General features: G+C 40.5%; 1 protein-coding gene across 1 annotated transcript in view; it reads left to right on the top strand.

The window, feature by feature from the left end:
• Positions 1 to 15,181, top strand: part of EPS8L3 (EPS8 signaling adaptor L3) — a 39,089-nt gene extending 23,908 nt beyond the window's left edge. Inside the window, exons 12-20 of the mRNA XM_070745110.1 lie at positions 2,933 to 3,007; positions 4,434 to 4,582; positions 4,940 to 5,042; positions 5,769 to 5,800; positions 6,696 to 6,789; positions 8,738 to 8,857; positions 9,527 to 9,612; positions 10,227 to 10,359; positions 13,161 to 15,181. Coding sequence (XP_070601211.1) covers positions 2,933 to 3,007; positions 4,434 to 4,582; positions 4,940 to 5,042; positions 5,769 to 5,800; positions 6,696 to 6,789; positions 8,738 to 8,857; positions 9,527 to 9,612; positions 10,227 to 10,359 — 792 coding nt within the window. The 3' untranslated portion in view covers positions 13,161 to 15,181. The remainder of the gene's footprint in view (positions 1 to 2,932; positions 3,008 to 4,433; positions 4,583 to 4,939; positions 5,043 to 5,768; positions 5,801 to 6,695; positions 6,790 to 8,737; positions 8,858 to 9,526; positions 9,613 to 10,226; positions 10,360 to 13,160) is intronic.
• Positions 15,182 to 15,271: the final 90 nt, after the last annotated feature.

Consider the following 15,271-nt stretch of genomic DNA (forward strand, 5'->3'; position numbering starts at 1 on the left):
TAACACCACAGTTCTCAATCAAGGATCGTGTGACATAGAAACTTAAAAACATAGAAGATTGACAGCAGAAAAAGACTTCATGATTCATCTAGTCTGCCCTTATACCATTTCCTATATTTTATCTTAGGATGTGTTCTGTCTGGGTGTCCCCAGACTTCAACACCAACTGGAAAAAGCAGCCAGACACGCTGGTAAAAGCAAAAGCACTTTATAGTTTGAAAAATAAACACAGAGAAAAACCTGTTCTTCCCAACAGGCAGGCTATGAGACTTCACAGCAGAGTCCTGATGGCCAGACAATACAGCAGACTTCTTGCTGGCACACCCACCACTGTAGAGAATAAGACCCACACCTTTTCCCCCCAAGGTTTCAGTATTCAAAGTCACAAACCAGAATTCCAAGACGCCAAAGATCACAGCCAGGTCCCAGGACTCCCAAAGATAATACTCCACAAGCCAGGAAGGGTGGGTCTGCCTTTTCAGCCTTTCCAGAGAGCACCACACCCAAACCCAGCTGTTGCCTCTTTAGTGCTGAAAGTACCTGGCTAATTGTCCCCTTCGTTGTGTTGCTCTTCTCTGCCGGAGATCTATGATTGCTTGTGCATTTTCATCTAAGGAATCCAGGCTGCTTGCTGGGGAGAGCTCCCCCGAGGGGGACTCTGGCTGTCCTCCCTCTCCCTCAGCCTGAGATTCCTCCTCCCCGTCTGCCTGAACCTCCTGTTCCTCATCCTCCCCCTCTGAGCAGGAAGCCGGCAGAGGATCAGCCGTTCCCTGAGGGGCCTCAGACGGAATCACAACAGGATGGATATATGTTTATCCCAGGCATGTTTAAATTCAGTTACTGTGGATTTACTAACCACGTCTGTTGGAAGTTTGTTCCAAGCATCTACTACTCTTTCAGTAAAATAATATTTTCTCACAGTATGTGCTGGTGGGGCCATAGAAAAGTAAAGTATGTTTTTCTTTGAGAAAGGAATTAAGCATCGTCTCAGAAGTCTTCAAACTTGGCAACTTTAAGCCTTGTGGATTTCAACTCCCAGAATTCTCCAGCCAGCATAGCTGGGAGTTGAAGTCCACAAGTCTTAAAGTTGCCAAGTTTGAGGACCCCTACTTTAGATGAAGAAGCAAGTTCAAAAGTATTATTAGAGGGTCATACTCTTTACCAATGTCAAGGCAGGTCATTGTAGGTTCTTTGCCCAGATTCTAATCAAACCTATTCCACCTTCCTTCTCCATCCATTCTTGCACCCTCTTAATGGTTGGCATCGGGGTTCCCAGAATTTCGAGCCTATATAGCCACTTGAAAAGCATCAAGTTTTGGAAAGTTGATTTAGTGCCATCCTTTATTTAGATTTACCTAATATGGACATTACTTAAGGGGGGACATGATCGAAACATTTAAATATGTTAAAGGGTTAAATAAGGTCCAGGAGGGAAGTGTTTTTAATAGGAAAGTGAACACAAGAACAAGGGGACACAATCTGAAGTTAGCTGGGGGAAAGATCAAAAGCAACATGAGAAAATATTATTTTACTGAAAGAGTAGTAGATCCTTGGAACAAACTTCCAGCAGATGTGGTAGATAAATCCACAGTAACTGAATTTAAACATGCCTGGGATAAACATATATCAATCCTAAGATAAAATACAGAAAATAGTATAAGGGCAGACTAGATGGATCATGAGGTCTTTTTCTGCCGTCAGTCTTCTATGTTTCTATGTTTCTAAGTGGTGTAGTGATTAAGGCATTAAAAGCAGAAACTGGGAGACCAAGAATTCTGGGCCTGTGTTAGAATTCATAAATAAATTAATCATCAGTTCACCCATCATCTTGGGCCTCTCTCTCTCCCCCTCCCTCCCTCTCTCTCCTTCTCCCTCTCCCTCCCTCCCTCTCCCTCCCTCTCTCTCCTTCTCCCTCTCCCTCCCTCTCTCTCCCTCCCTCTCTCTCTTTCTCTCCCCCCCACCTCTCAAGGAAGAAGATGATTGCAAACTACTTCCAAATTTTTGCCAAGAAAATTGCAGGAGGTAATCTAGGCAATCACTAGAAGTCAACACTATCTTGAAGTACAAAAAATAACCCCATAACCTGATGTGGTCTAGTTAATGGTTTAACTTCAATTACTTCCCTCCTTCTTCAGTCTGTGAATTGGTTTTTCAAAATAGAAATAATAATTGCGGGACTGTGTTTGTTTTCTGTTCTGTCGAGGTCTCTGGTAGAATCCTCCCGAAAATTCACAGATACAAATTCCAGACACACGCACGTTTGAAAAGTCAAAACAATGTTCTTTATACTGAAAATCCAAATGAACTAAGCACTCTTTTTGTATAGCAAAGAGCACTCGTCTCCAAACAAACTGGTAATTTGTACAAGTCCCTTATCAGTTCTGAGATACTTAGCTTGCAGCTGTGAGGCAATTCACAGTCCTTCTTCTTTCACAAAGTGAAACACACTTTGCCCTGGTTTAGTTTCAAAGCGAGGAAAAATCAGTACACAAAGGTCGAAGTCAGCAAGGCAGGCACGAAACACAAAGATCAGATAATCCTCCACAATGGCCAAACCCATAGGCTGCTATTTATAGCAGCCTCAATAATTACCACAGCCCCACCCAACCACAGGTGGCCTCATTTTCTTTGATAATAATCTCTCAGTTGTTGCTGCCTATGCATCGCTCTCCACATGCGTGGCTGTATCATTAACTCTAGTTCTGAATTCAAGGAGGAGCTAGATAATTGATCTCCTTCTGAGCTGTCTGCCACACTCTCCTCCTCCCTGTCACTCATGTCTTCTTGGTCAGAGGAGCCTTCATCAGCAGATTCCACCAGGAGCAAAACAGGCCTGCGGCATGTGGATGTCTCCTCCACATCCACAGTCCTTGGGGCAGGAGCTGGGCCAGAGCTAAACACAACATTTTCTTTGGTTTCTTTTTTTTCCCAGGGGAATCTTGACCAAACCATACAACAGCCTAGTGCTCCTGAATTGATCACCCTCATTTTCACCACTCTAAGAACTGTGAGTACAGCAATCGGGCAAGAAATTCCAGAGGCTTCTGGTGACTGTCTTTTTTTAAAAAGGTTCATTTGTAAATAGAGAGCATTTTTCCCTATATAGTTTTATTGAATGTTTTTACAACATTAAAAGATAAACAAGAAAAATATATAGAAGGAAAGCAGATAAACGGGGAAATTTAAGCAGCAGCTTCCAATCTTCTTTGCAACAATTGCAAACAATTTGACCACTTCCTCCCTTCATAAAAGGAACAATAAAGTCCTTTAAAAGTTTTCAGTCTTTTGTAAACATGGTTATTGCCTATGTTATTAATCAAACAATTCAATTTTGTCATTTTTGCAAGTTGTACCATCTTCACAGTCAACTCCTTCATTGTGGGTATTTTTTCCATCTTTGTCCGTATGGTATTGTGTAGTGTATAGTTACTACCATGCTGTGTGCGTGGCTTATTTTGCGAGTGTGGCTTGCTGGGCATGTGACCAGGTGGGAGTGGCTTGACGATCATGTTACAGGGGTTGCTTAAAGGTCATGTGATTGGCTTAAAAGTGGCCAACTTGATGTCACTCATGTCAAGGGTTTGGGTCAGGGTGCCTGGCCTCTCCTCGCCTCAAAGAGATACAATTTCTCTATCTATTTACTATTACTGAACTTCCAAAATATACTATTTAATTCTATGTATATATGCCATGTGTGTACATACATATTACACACAGGCACACAAAAATATACATTATCTACTATATAAACTGTATGTGAATGTACACACACACACACACACACGCACACACAGCTCTTCTAAAATTATACACATTCAACCTCATTTACTGCAGTAGGAAAACATATTCAGAGCTCAGAAGGGAAAAAAAGAAGAAAAAAACAATTTTTTTCTAAATATGACTTCAGCAATAGAGTGATCAATGTCTGGAATGCAGTGCCTGATGGTGGTTTCTTCCACAAACCCCAAAAACTTTAACCTTAGATTGTCTACAGTTGATCTCTCCCCGTTTCTAAGAGGTCTGTAAGGGGCGTGCATAAACGCACCACTGTGCCTACCATCCCTGGTCCTACTGTCCTATTGTCCTCTGTTATTGTTACTTTTTACTTATGTTTATACAAACTACAGTACTACTATCCTATACATGTTTGACAAACAAACAAATATTGCATTTCTTACCTCCCCCTCACTTCCTAAACACAATTTCAATATATAGGAGGATAGACATATCGTAGCTATACTGTGCCTTCTGAACATTAAGCAATAAGAACTTTAGCTCTATTTGGAAGCATTCAATGAATCAAAACCTGGGTCATAAGAAAGTGCAACAATAAACCCGTGGCTTCCACTTGCAAACATTTCTGTTCCTCGAAGGCTTGATTACTGTAATAATCATGTTGTATTCCCTGAATAACATGTATTCTCACTCCTCAGATTATATCCAAGTGTCCCAGGATGAACCTGGCCTCTGCAGTAGTCTTACCTTTGCTGACACCTGCAGCTATTAACTTGCTCAGGCGCACCTTGAAACATGATGAGCAGCTTATTTGGAAGAATTTGGGACCTGCTTGGAATAAAACTAGGTAAGAGTTGTCAACCCTTGTGCAATACATTTGCTTCTATAATATGATAACTAGGTCAAATGAGAATACCACCCATTGCATAGCGTACTATAGCCAGAGCTATTCCATTGGCATCATGCAAAGCCATTGCCAAAGAAAGCAACATGGATTTTGAGTCAAATCTAGCAGAATTCTTCATGAAATTATGCTTGTTAATCCCTGCTAAGCCTTCAATTTGTATAACTGTATAATCTTCAATGACCCTGTCATTCAAGTGGATTTGTAACACAAATTCTGAAGGAAACACCTTGATGATCTAGATCTATTGTAGCATGATCCACATTTTTATTATTCAATAAGTTGCCGTCTTACTTACAGGGAAGAATTTCCAAAGGAACAATCCTTCCCTCCCTATATACCCACATTTTCAGATGGATGGGTGCCTCCCAGGTCTACTTGGGGATCCAATGATATGGCTCAGGTGAGTCACTCCTGAATAGCAGGCAACAACAGGTAGAGCAGAAGTAATAGAGAGCCACTTTATGGAGAGCAGTTGCCTGGCCATAAGCTTCTGAAGCCAAAGCAGTATCTTGCTCCTTCTATACAAGGTCAGCACAAATTCATCACAAATAATTCAATTTTTTACAGTTTCATATATTGTTCAAGGGCAATGTTAATTCTCATGGCAATATTCATGTAGCAAATGATCTACATTTCTGCCCATCTGTACAGTTCATCTGTTCTGTACTTGGTGCCTACAGATAAGGAGAACTGCAACTCCCAGTATCTTGGGATAAATACTCATGGATGCAGCACAAGTATAGCTGTCTAGGCCTTATGGGAGCTGAACTCCCAACATATTTGGAGATAACCAGGCTGCTATAATTTGCAAATTAGTATTATTATTTTGTATGCTGCCCCTCTCCAATGACCTGGAGGGGTCAATTACCGGTAGCAATTCCAAAGAAAAAGCTTCAATGCCATCAAACATGCAAAGTCACATATCACACACAATGCATTAGTAACAACACAATTCTCCAGCAGATAAAATTTTATTGTTGCTACCAATACAGTGGATTCAAATATGTAAGCAAATAATACAACTATTGTCACTGGATATGCTTGAAGCCATTCATTTATTAAAACGTTGTTTAATGTGTACTTTTGATTAATTTCACTTAAAGTAAGCTATATTATTTTCTTGTAGGCAAATGGAACGCAGAATAATTCCTCAGATGGGTATGTTCTCTTGCCAGACTTTTAAGTGGATATACAGGAAATATTTCTGGGGAATTAAACTTACTTGTGGGACCACATAGAAATTATTTTGACTCTAAAAGAAAATGGCAGAGTCCCCTGCATCCAATTCACTCTAGAAATTGCATTCCATGCCGTTACACTGGCAGAAATACAATTAGGAATTAAAGAGTTGCTAAAATTCTGATAAAGGTATTCTGGGAGGAGGAGGAGGAGTAATAGTAATAAATTAAATATATATGTTATTCAGCTCCAGCAACTCTGGGTGGTTCACAGTTATTTAAAACATTTAAGAACAAAAATCTGTGCAAAAATGCCACAATACAAACATTCCACAAAAACAGAATAAGATACAATACTTTTGAATCGTATTGGAATTATGTTTTTCTTTAATATACATCAGTACGTTCATCTAGCCATGTTGTGGCTTTTGTTGCAACAAATGTACATAATTACTTCTCTGAAATTGGCATAAATCAGGACTGAAGGAAGAAATAGAATCCTAAATTCACCAATAACAAATTCCTTGTGTGTCCAATCACACTTGGTCAATGAATAATTCTATTCTGTTCTGTTGTTCTAAATATCAGAACCTATTTGCTAGAGCTGCTTTAGCTCCATAATATTCTCAGCTTCCAGGTGTGTTAACTTTGGGAAGTGGGAGTCGCCTTACTCAAATCCTGTAAAGGCCCAGCCAAAGTGTTTGGCACCCATTTGCAGAATCTAGTAGACATTGCATCACAAGGGATGTGGCCATGTAGAGACCAGAAGGCAAACTCTTTTCAAGGGAGTCTTTTACATAAACAAAGAAGAAGGAAGAACAGGCTGTTCATTTCCCAGACTTTTGTTCTCAAGAGCAGATTCATTTCCTTTTCAGGGCCTCCCATGCTCCCCAACTCATGAAAGCCACAGCTGATTTCCATGCACGGAATTCCCAAGAGCTCACTGTAAGAAGAGGAGACCTATTAGAGGTAAGACTGAAAATCTGTTCCTTTAGTAGATAGGCAAGTACAGTGCTTGTCTCTTGGCATCCTGTATGTCATCAAAAGCTATCTTGCTTCTTTACATAAACACCACTAGCTACTGGTAGTTCACATCATTAAATAAAATAAGAACTGAAGACTGCAATAGCCATCTTTGTCTATGTTCTGTAGGCTGCTATTTATAGCAGCCTCACTAATTACCACAGCCCCACCCAACCACAGGTGGCTTCATTTTCTTTGATAATAATCTCTCAGTTGTTGTTGCCTATGCATCGCTCTCCACATGCCTGGCTGTATCATTAACACTTGTTCTGAATCCAAGGAGGAGCTAGATAATTGATCTCCTTCTGAGCTGTCTGCCACACTCTCCTCCTCCCTGTCACTCATGTCTTCTTGGTCAGAGGAGCCTTCGTCAGCAGATTCCACCGGGGGGGGGGGGGGGAAACAGGCCTGCAGCATGTGGATGTCTCCCCCACATCCACAGTCCTTGGGGCAGGAGCAGGGCCAGAGCTAACCACAACAGTCTAGAAGTCATCAATGCTACAAATGATTAGCATAGGCTCTTGAGCTAGAACCTGAAAGGAACAGTGTAGATTTTCAAATCTGTAACTTTAAGTTACATTGATTTCTGTAGACCTTAGGATGCCCTTTACCCAACACAATACCAAGCGGCATTATCCAAGGGATAGAATCAAGATTACATGATATATCAATACTACTCTATAATACCTTAGTAAGATCCCACTTTGTATACTGGATCTAATTTTGGTTGCACAATAGAAAAAAGAGACTCTAGGTAGAGTATGGAGAAGAACAATAAAGTTGATGAGGGGGCTGGAGGCTAAAACATATAAAGAACAGTTGCTGGAACCGGGTATGTCTATCGGGGTAGGCAAAGTTGGCTCTTCTATGACATGTGGACTTCAACTCCCAAAATTCCTGAGCTAGCATGATTGGCTCAGGAATTCTGGGAGTTGAAGTCCACAAGTCATAGAAAAGCCTACTTTGCCTAGTTTAATGAAAAGAAGGACTAGGATGGACATGATAGCAGTGTTCCAATATCTAAGTGGCTGCCCCAAAGAAGAGGGAGTCAAGCTATTCTCCAAAGCACCTGAGGGTAGAACAAGAAGCAATGGGTGGAAACTAATCAAGGAAAGAAACAATCTCGAATGAAGGAGAAATTTTCTGACAGAGCAATTAATCAATGGAACTGCTTTCCTCCAGAGGTTGTGGGTGCTCCAACATTGGAAGTTTTTAAGAACTATCATTTGTCTGAAATGATGTAGAGTTTCTTGCCTGAACAGGGGGATTGGCTGCCAGTCGGTTTCCGGTCACAATTCAAAGTGTTGGTAATGACCTTTAAAGCCCTACATGGCATTGGGCCAGAATACATCTGGAACCGCCTTCTACCGCACGAATCCCAGCGGCCGATAAGGTCCCACAGAGTTGGCCTTCTCTGGGTCCCGTCGACCAAACAATGTCGTTTGGCGGGCCCCAGGGGAAGAGCCTTCTCTGTGGCGGCCCCGGCCCTCTGGAATCAACTCCCCCCAGAGATTAGAACGGCCCTCACCCTCCTTGTCTTTCGCAAATTACTCAAGACCCACCTTTGTCGCCAGGCATGGGGGAGTTAGCATATTCCTTCCCCTAGGCCATTACAAGTTATGTATGGTATGTTTGTGTGTATGTTTGGTTTTTATAATAAGTGTTTTTAGTTGTTTATTAAATTGGATTGTTACATGTTGTTTTTTATCATTGTTGTTAGCTGCCCCAAGTCTGCGGAGAGGGGTGGCATACAAATCCAATAAATAATAATAATAATAATAATAATAATAATAATAATAATAATAAATAATAATAATGATTGAACATAGGAGATCTCGAAGATCCCTTTAAACTCTGTTAATTCTGTTAAATTGAACTCTGCTTTTTTTTCCAGATTTTGGACCAAAGCAAAAGATGGTGGCTTGCCAGAAATGCCATGGGGGAGAAAGGCTATATTCCTAATAATATTCTGGAACCTAAGAATCAGACATCTAAACAACACAATCCAGAGCAAGTGGGTACAATTTTCTTTTGCGTCATGTGGCATTGCAGAGACAGATGCTTTGTGGTAGATATTATTTTACTTCTCTGAGTCAGATTTCTATTGGCAGTGTGATACAAAATCAGAAAAAGTATATGTTATCTGGGAAAGTGGCTCTCTGCATACTTTGTTGGAACCAGACAGAATGGCTCTCATTTGCTATGTCTCATTGGAAGCCCACATACTGAATCACTGGGGAAATCCCATTTTCTTTACTATCGGTTCTGTGGGCATGGCTTGGTGGACATGATGTGGCTTGGTGAGCATGTCAGGGGAAAGATACTACGAAATCTTCATTCCTTCCCCACTCCTGTGGGGAGAATACTGTAAAAATTCACAATTCCCTCGCCATTGCAAATCTCCATTCCCACCCCACTCTGGGGCCAGCAAGAGGTGGTAGTTTCCGGTTCTCTGAACTACTCAAAATTTCTGTTACCGGTTCTCCAGAACCTGTCAGAACCTTCTAGATTTCACCCAGAAAATTTCAACTCCTCAAATTTTCAGCCATTTATTAGAAAACAAGATTGAGATCAAGCCCAGTTGTTGAGACTTTATTGTAATTACACTTGTTTCTAAATAGAAGTTTGAGCAATTAATATACTCTTTCCCTCTGAATCATGTTCCTGTTGTCTCTGTACATAGGTTTCAACAGGTTTCACTGATATCCAGCCAAGTTCCTCTCCAGCAGAAGTCACAGTTTGGCTCAGGACAAAAGGTTTTTCCAAGATGTAGGTGTCACTTTAATAACTAGTCCAATAAATCTGATTCTGGTCATGACTGCTTTGGTTGTTCTAATGCTTGATGTTTGTGAGACGAAGAGTTGTGCAGAGTAGTAAGCGCCTTCTTCACTTTCAACTCTGTTTAGTCCTTTGACACTTAACCTTTCTGCAGATGTTACTGCAGCTACTAATCCCAGCAATCATACTATCATTATGACCAAATATGTCAAGTTGGAGATATAATTCTAGGTGCTGATAGTTTGGAGAAACTGTGGGTGTAAGTTTGGTTTTAAGCAAAAATAGAGCAAGATTAATACGATAATGCTAACTTATACTGGAAAGACCAGATTCTGCATTTACAGACAAGCACGACAAGCTCACAGATCATGAGAACTAGAAGATCCATGTTCCACTTCTCAGTCATGCAGAAATTTTCAACTCTTAAATATTTAGAATGGTTGAGAACCCCAGATTGTTCATTTTCAACGACAATAAAAAGGATGCACTGCAGCATGGCCCAATAAACGAAACATATAGAATCAGATCCAATCCTGCTTTCTTCTTCAGTCTTCCTCAAGATTGACTCATTTGCCTATGTGTGTACCTTTTGGTTATTTCAACAGCACAGTTAAAACCCTTGGCATCTTAAATGGTAGACAGCTACTTGGGATGAGCCCAGAAGAACTGAAAATAGCCTGCCCAGAAGAGGGAAGAAAATTATTTTCAATGCTTACAGGAGTTAAATCCCCACCGTAGGTAAGACAATGTCTAAAACTTAATCATCAAATCCATCTCAGCAATAATCTGCTGAATATATGCTAACCATATTGCCAATGTAGCTGTGTGTTGGAATTCAGCCTCCCTCTTTTTCAATAGTATCACTGAATGAAGGAACAATTGAAACATTAGTTGTCCGGACTGTTTGGGATTTTTATCTGATTGATATGGTAGGCAAGAGATGTCCATTCAAAAAGGAATTTTGGCCTCTGAAGCCCACAAGGGATTTGGCAGATAAGACCTTCTGCCAAAGGGGACGGACCCTTTCTGGAAGCATTGTGGTGATGGGAATTAGAAAAATATGGTACTTAAACTATCAAGAAATCTGGCTGCGTGATTTAAAAGAATAAGGCTCAGGTGTTATAAATGCACTCCTACATCCAAATCATGAGACAGTCACTCCAAAATGCAAAATTTAACAGTGGATCATTATTACCATTCATTTCCTGGCATCTTACTCTTAATATCATAAACTCATGTGGTACAGTGGTACCTCATTTACAAACCTAGTCCATTCCGTGACCAGGTTCTTAAGTAGAAAAATTTGTAAGAAGCCATTTTCCCCATAGGAATCAATGTAAAAGCAAACGATGTGTGCAATTGGGGAAACCACAGGCCCTGTTTTCTCCCAGGAGATTCCTAGAGAGGCCGCACAGAGCCGCCCCGAGTCTACGGAGAGGGGCGACATACAAATCTAATAAATAAATAAATAAATTCTCCCCGCCTTTTCCGGCCCTGTTTCCTCCCAGGATATTCCTAGAGGTCCCACGGAAGCTTCTCCCCACCTTTTCCGGCCCTGTTTCCTCCCAGGATATTCCTAGAGAGGTCCCACGGAGGCTTCTCCCCACCTTTTCCGGCCCTGTTTCCTCCCAGGATATTCCTAGAGAGATCCCATGGAGGCTTCTTCCTGCCTTTTCCGGCTAGTTTTGGAGGCTCAGGTTTGTAAGTGGAAAATGGTTCTTGAGAAGAGGCAAAAAAATCTTGAACACCTGTTTCTTATCTAGAAAAGTTCATTAGTAGAGGCGTTCTTAGGTAGATGTACTGTTTTGTGGAGGAAAATTGCACAAAAAGCACAAAGGAATATTCTGCTGGCAATTTTTTATAAGCAGACCATTGCAAGAGAATGACTGTTAAACAGAAGAGAAGTGAGGCAGCTAGAATACAGTGGTACCTCGAGATACGAGTTTAATTCGTTCCGGACCTGGGCTCTTAAGTCGAGCAGCTCTTATCTCGAACGACTTTTCCCCATAGGAATTAATGTAAATAATTTTAATTGGTTCCAGCCCTCAAAAAACTCACAAAGTTAGTCTAAATTATGCAGAAAGACATGTTTTTAATGAAGAAATGTACATGTACATATAAATGAATAATGAAGTTTCTTTCACTTAACTTGTAAACTTTCTTAAACTTTTAAATTTACATATGTTCAACTTCTCTGCCACCCAATCCTGTAGGACAGAGGTCCCCAACCCTTTTTGCACCAGGGACCGGCTTTAAGCGATCAAGAGAGGAATGGGTGAATGAATGGACGGAGGGTGGGAAGGAAGGAAGGAAAGAGGGAAGGGACAGGAACAGAGGAAGGAAGCAAGGAAACTTATGAAAGGGGAGAGTAAGAGAGGAATGAGTGAAGGGAGGGAGGGAGGGAAGAAGGTGGGAAGGAGAAAGAAAAGAAGAAATAGAGGAAGGGAAGGTAAAAGAGAGAAAGAAAAAGAGCAAGAAAGAAAGCTGCAAGCACCCCCCCGAGCCCCCCAGGCCGGCTGCAACCTTTTAAAACATGCGCGCCGCTTCGCAGCTGTCTCCTGAAGCCGAACGCGGAAGTTAGCGTTTGGCTTCAGGAGACAACTCCTTGGCGCTTGTATCTCGAATTTGGGCTTGTAAGTAGAACAAAAATATCTCTCCCCTCCCAGCTCTTATCTCGAGTTGCTCTTAAGTAGAGCAGCTCTTATGTCGGGGTTCCACTGTACAACCTTAGGTATTTTCTAATCGGGATTGCTATTGTACTTCCTGTTAAGGATACTGTACTTCTATTTAAATAATTGTAGCACAAAAATGTGCTCTAAAATTTCTTCAAAGGTAACATTTTCATTGTTCTGGCGCAGAAGCATATACTGTATTCCTCCAGGTCAGTTATTTATCTTGGGGGAAAAGTAATTTTAAAAAAACCACCCGATAATGTGCAAAGCAGCAAAACACTAACCAACTATTGGTAGGTAGAATTTTGGGTGCTCACTTCAGTCTGAAATTTACTGAATAGCCTTATATTTGCCTCTATTATGAAGCACACCCACTACAATATTGCTGAGGATAAAAGTATATTTACTTTTACATGATCCTGAGCTCTTCAAGGGATATGACTTAAGCCAGAATTTGTTTGTTTGTTTGTTTATTAGATTTGTATGCCGCCTCTCTCCGTAGACTCGGGGCGGCTCACAACAAGCAATAGAACAATGCATAACAAATCTAATAATTTAAAAACATTTTAAAAACCCCATTATTAATCAGACATACATACAAACATACCATACATAAATTGTATAGGCCCGGGGGAGATATCTCAATTCCCCCATGCCTGGCGGCAAAGGTGGGTTTTAAGGAGTTTACGGAAGGCAAGGAGGGTGGGGGCAGTTCTAATCTCCAGGGGGAATTGCAGAATAGTGAATTCTGAACTCACATAATACCAAGATAAAATTAAATCATACAGCATTGTAATTTTTCATGAAGTCTTTAAAAATTGCTTGTTTATTTAAATTAGGGTTTAATCTCTGTGCTTCTTTTCACAGTAATGGTCCTCGGCATTAGCTTTCCCAGCCCTCCCAACCCATTCCATCATCTATTTTGAAGAGATTATCGTTGCATCAATGGTACAACTCATTGAAAATGTTATTAGCTGCATGGTAATCTTCAGTCCGCTAATTTTCCAGTTAGTTTGTAACTGCTGTGTTTAAGAATAGCTTTCAAGAAGACTTTAAGATGCTTCTGTAAATGCTGTAGATTTTTTTGCTTATCATTTTTGAATGAACTCAGGAACATCTGTAAATGACTGTTATTACAGTGGTGACACACTCTTCTATTATTGGGCTATAGCTTTCAGGATAGGGACAACCATTTTTATTGTGAAGGGAGACTATATCAAGTAAATATTTATGATGGATAGAATCTGAAATGGATCATTTAGATCTTAGAACTTTGAAAAGATAACTTTGAGGTAGCCAGGATGTTCTGAATAATGAATCTGATTTGGAAATACTCTTATCTTCTCCAATTAAGGATAATTGGAGTAGGGGACAAAAGATTAAAAGTGTAAGAAGTCTATATTATACTGTATTAATAGTTACAGTGGTACCTCTACTTACAAACTTAATTCATTCCGTGACCAGGTTTTTAAGTAGAAAAGTTCATAAGAAGAAGCAATTTTCCCCATAGGAATCAACGTAAAAGGAAATAATGCATGCAAACCCATCCCAAAGTCACCCCTTTTGCCTTGCGCCACTGGGAATCCCCGCCTCTGGACTTCCGTTGCCAGCCAAAGTACCCGTTCTTTTGCTGCTGGGATTCCCCTGAGCCTCCCTTTGCTGGGAATCCCTGCCTCCGGTCTTCTGTTGCCAGCCAAAGCACCTGTTCTTTTGCTGCTGGGATTCCCATGAACCTCCCCTCTCTGAGATTCAAAGCGGTGCCGGCAAAAATGAAGGTAATCCCAGCGAGGGGAGCCTTAGGGGAATCCCAGCAGCAGAGGAATGGGCACTTTGGCTGGCAATGAAATCCGGAGGTGGGGCATCCCAGCGACGACGGCGGCTCGGGTTCATAAGGTGAAAATGGTTTGGAAGTAGAGGCAAAAAAAATCTTAAACATCGGGTTCGTATCTCAAAAAGTTCATTAGTAGAGGCATTCGTAAGTAGAGGTACCACTGTATTCCATCCCCAAATCTGTAATTAAGACACAGATTAATACATTTGGAAAACAATAATTGAACTTTTAACAAGGATTGGCAGATTATCCATTTAATGAAAGTGGAGCAAGCCAGACAATTATTTTCATCTTCAACCCAACCATTTGAGAGCTACTCACAGATAAGCACTTTATAGATGATAGAATAGCACTACCATTTAGATTTATATACCGCTTTGCAGTGTTTTGCAGCCCTCACCGAACAGTTTGCAGAGTCAGTATATGGCCCCCAACAATCTAGGTCCTCATTTTACCGATCTCGTAAGGAGGGAAGGCTGAGTCAACCTTGAGCCTGGAGAGAATTGAACAGCCAGCTGTCAACAGAAGTAACCTGCAGTACTTCATTCTAACCACTGCACCATTGTGGCTCCTCATAATGTCTTTAGAGCATTCACCTACTTTCCAGCTTTGTACATAATGTACCATTCAAATCTACAATTTTATGAGTGTATTATGAATATGAGTATATTAGGTTTACTTTAATTTCTCCATTTGTCAGTTTAGAAATATTTTCGCTGATTCATGCTAGAATATGGTAAGAGAGAAAAATGAAGTAATTGTTTAAAAAATAATCAATGAACTTCCCTTCTGTGAAAGTAATTATGTTTCAATTTATTCCAAATTGTGCACGGGTATTCATGTGAGATTATTCCCAGGATTTGACAGTTTGTAAATTCTGGGTTTGCAAAAAATATTGGACAGTTGACTCATTATTCAATTTTCAGGAACATGCTATAAGTAAATCAGCATACAGTTTTCAGATGCTACTAACGTTCATCTAACTTATTATTTTGTTTAATATCACTTATTTAAATATTTCTCATATGTAATGGAAAATAAAATTAGTAGTCTTTTATATTTCTTCTGTGCTGTTCTCATTTTAGCCAAAGGTCAACAAGTGCCAATCAGCTTTGAGCACACATGAAAGCATTTCTTCATAAAGACA

This window comes from Erythrolamprus reginae, chromosome 3 (genome assembly GCF_031021105.1).
Source record: "Erythrolamprus reginae isolate rEryReg1 chromosome 3, rEryReg1.hap1, whole genome shotgun sequence".
Taxonomy (NCBI): Eukaryota; Metazoa; Chordata; class Lepidosauria; order Squamata; family Dipsadidae; genus Erythrolamprus; species Erythrolamprus reginae.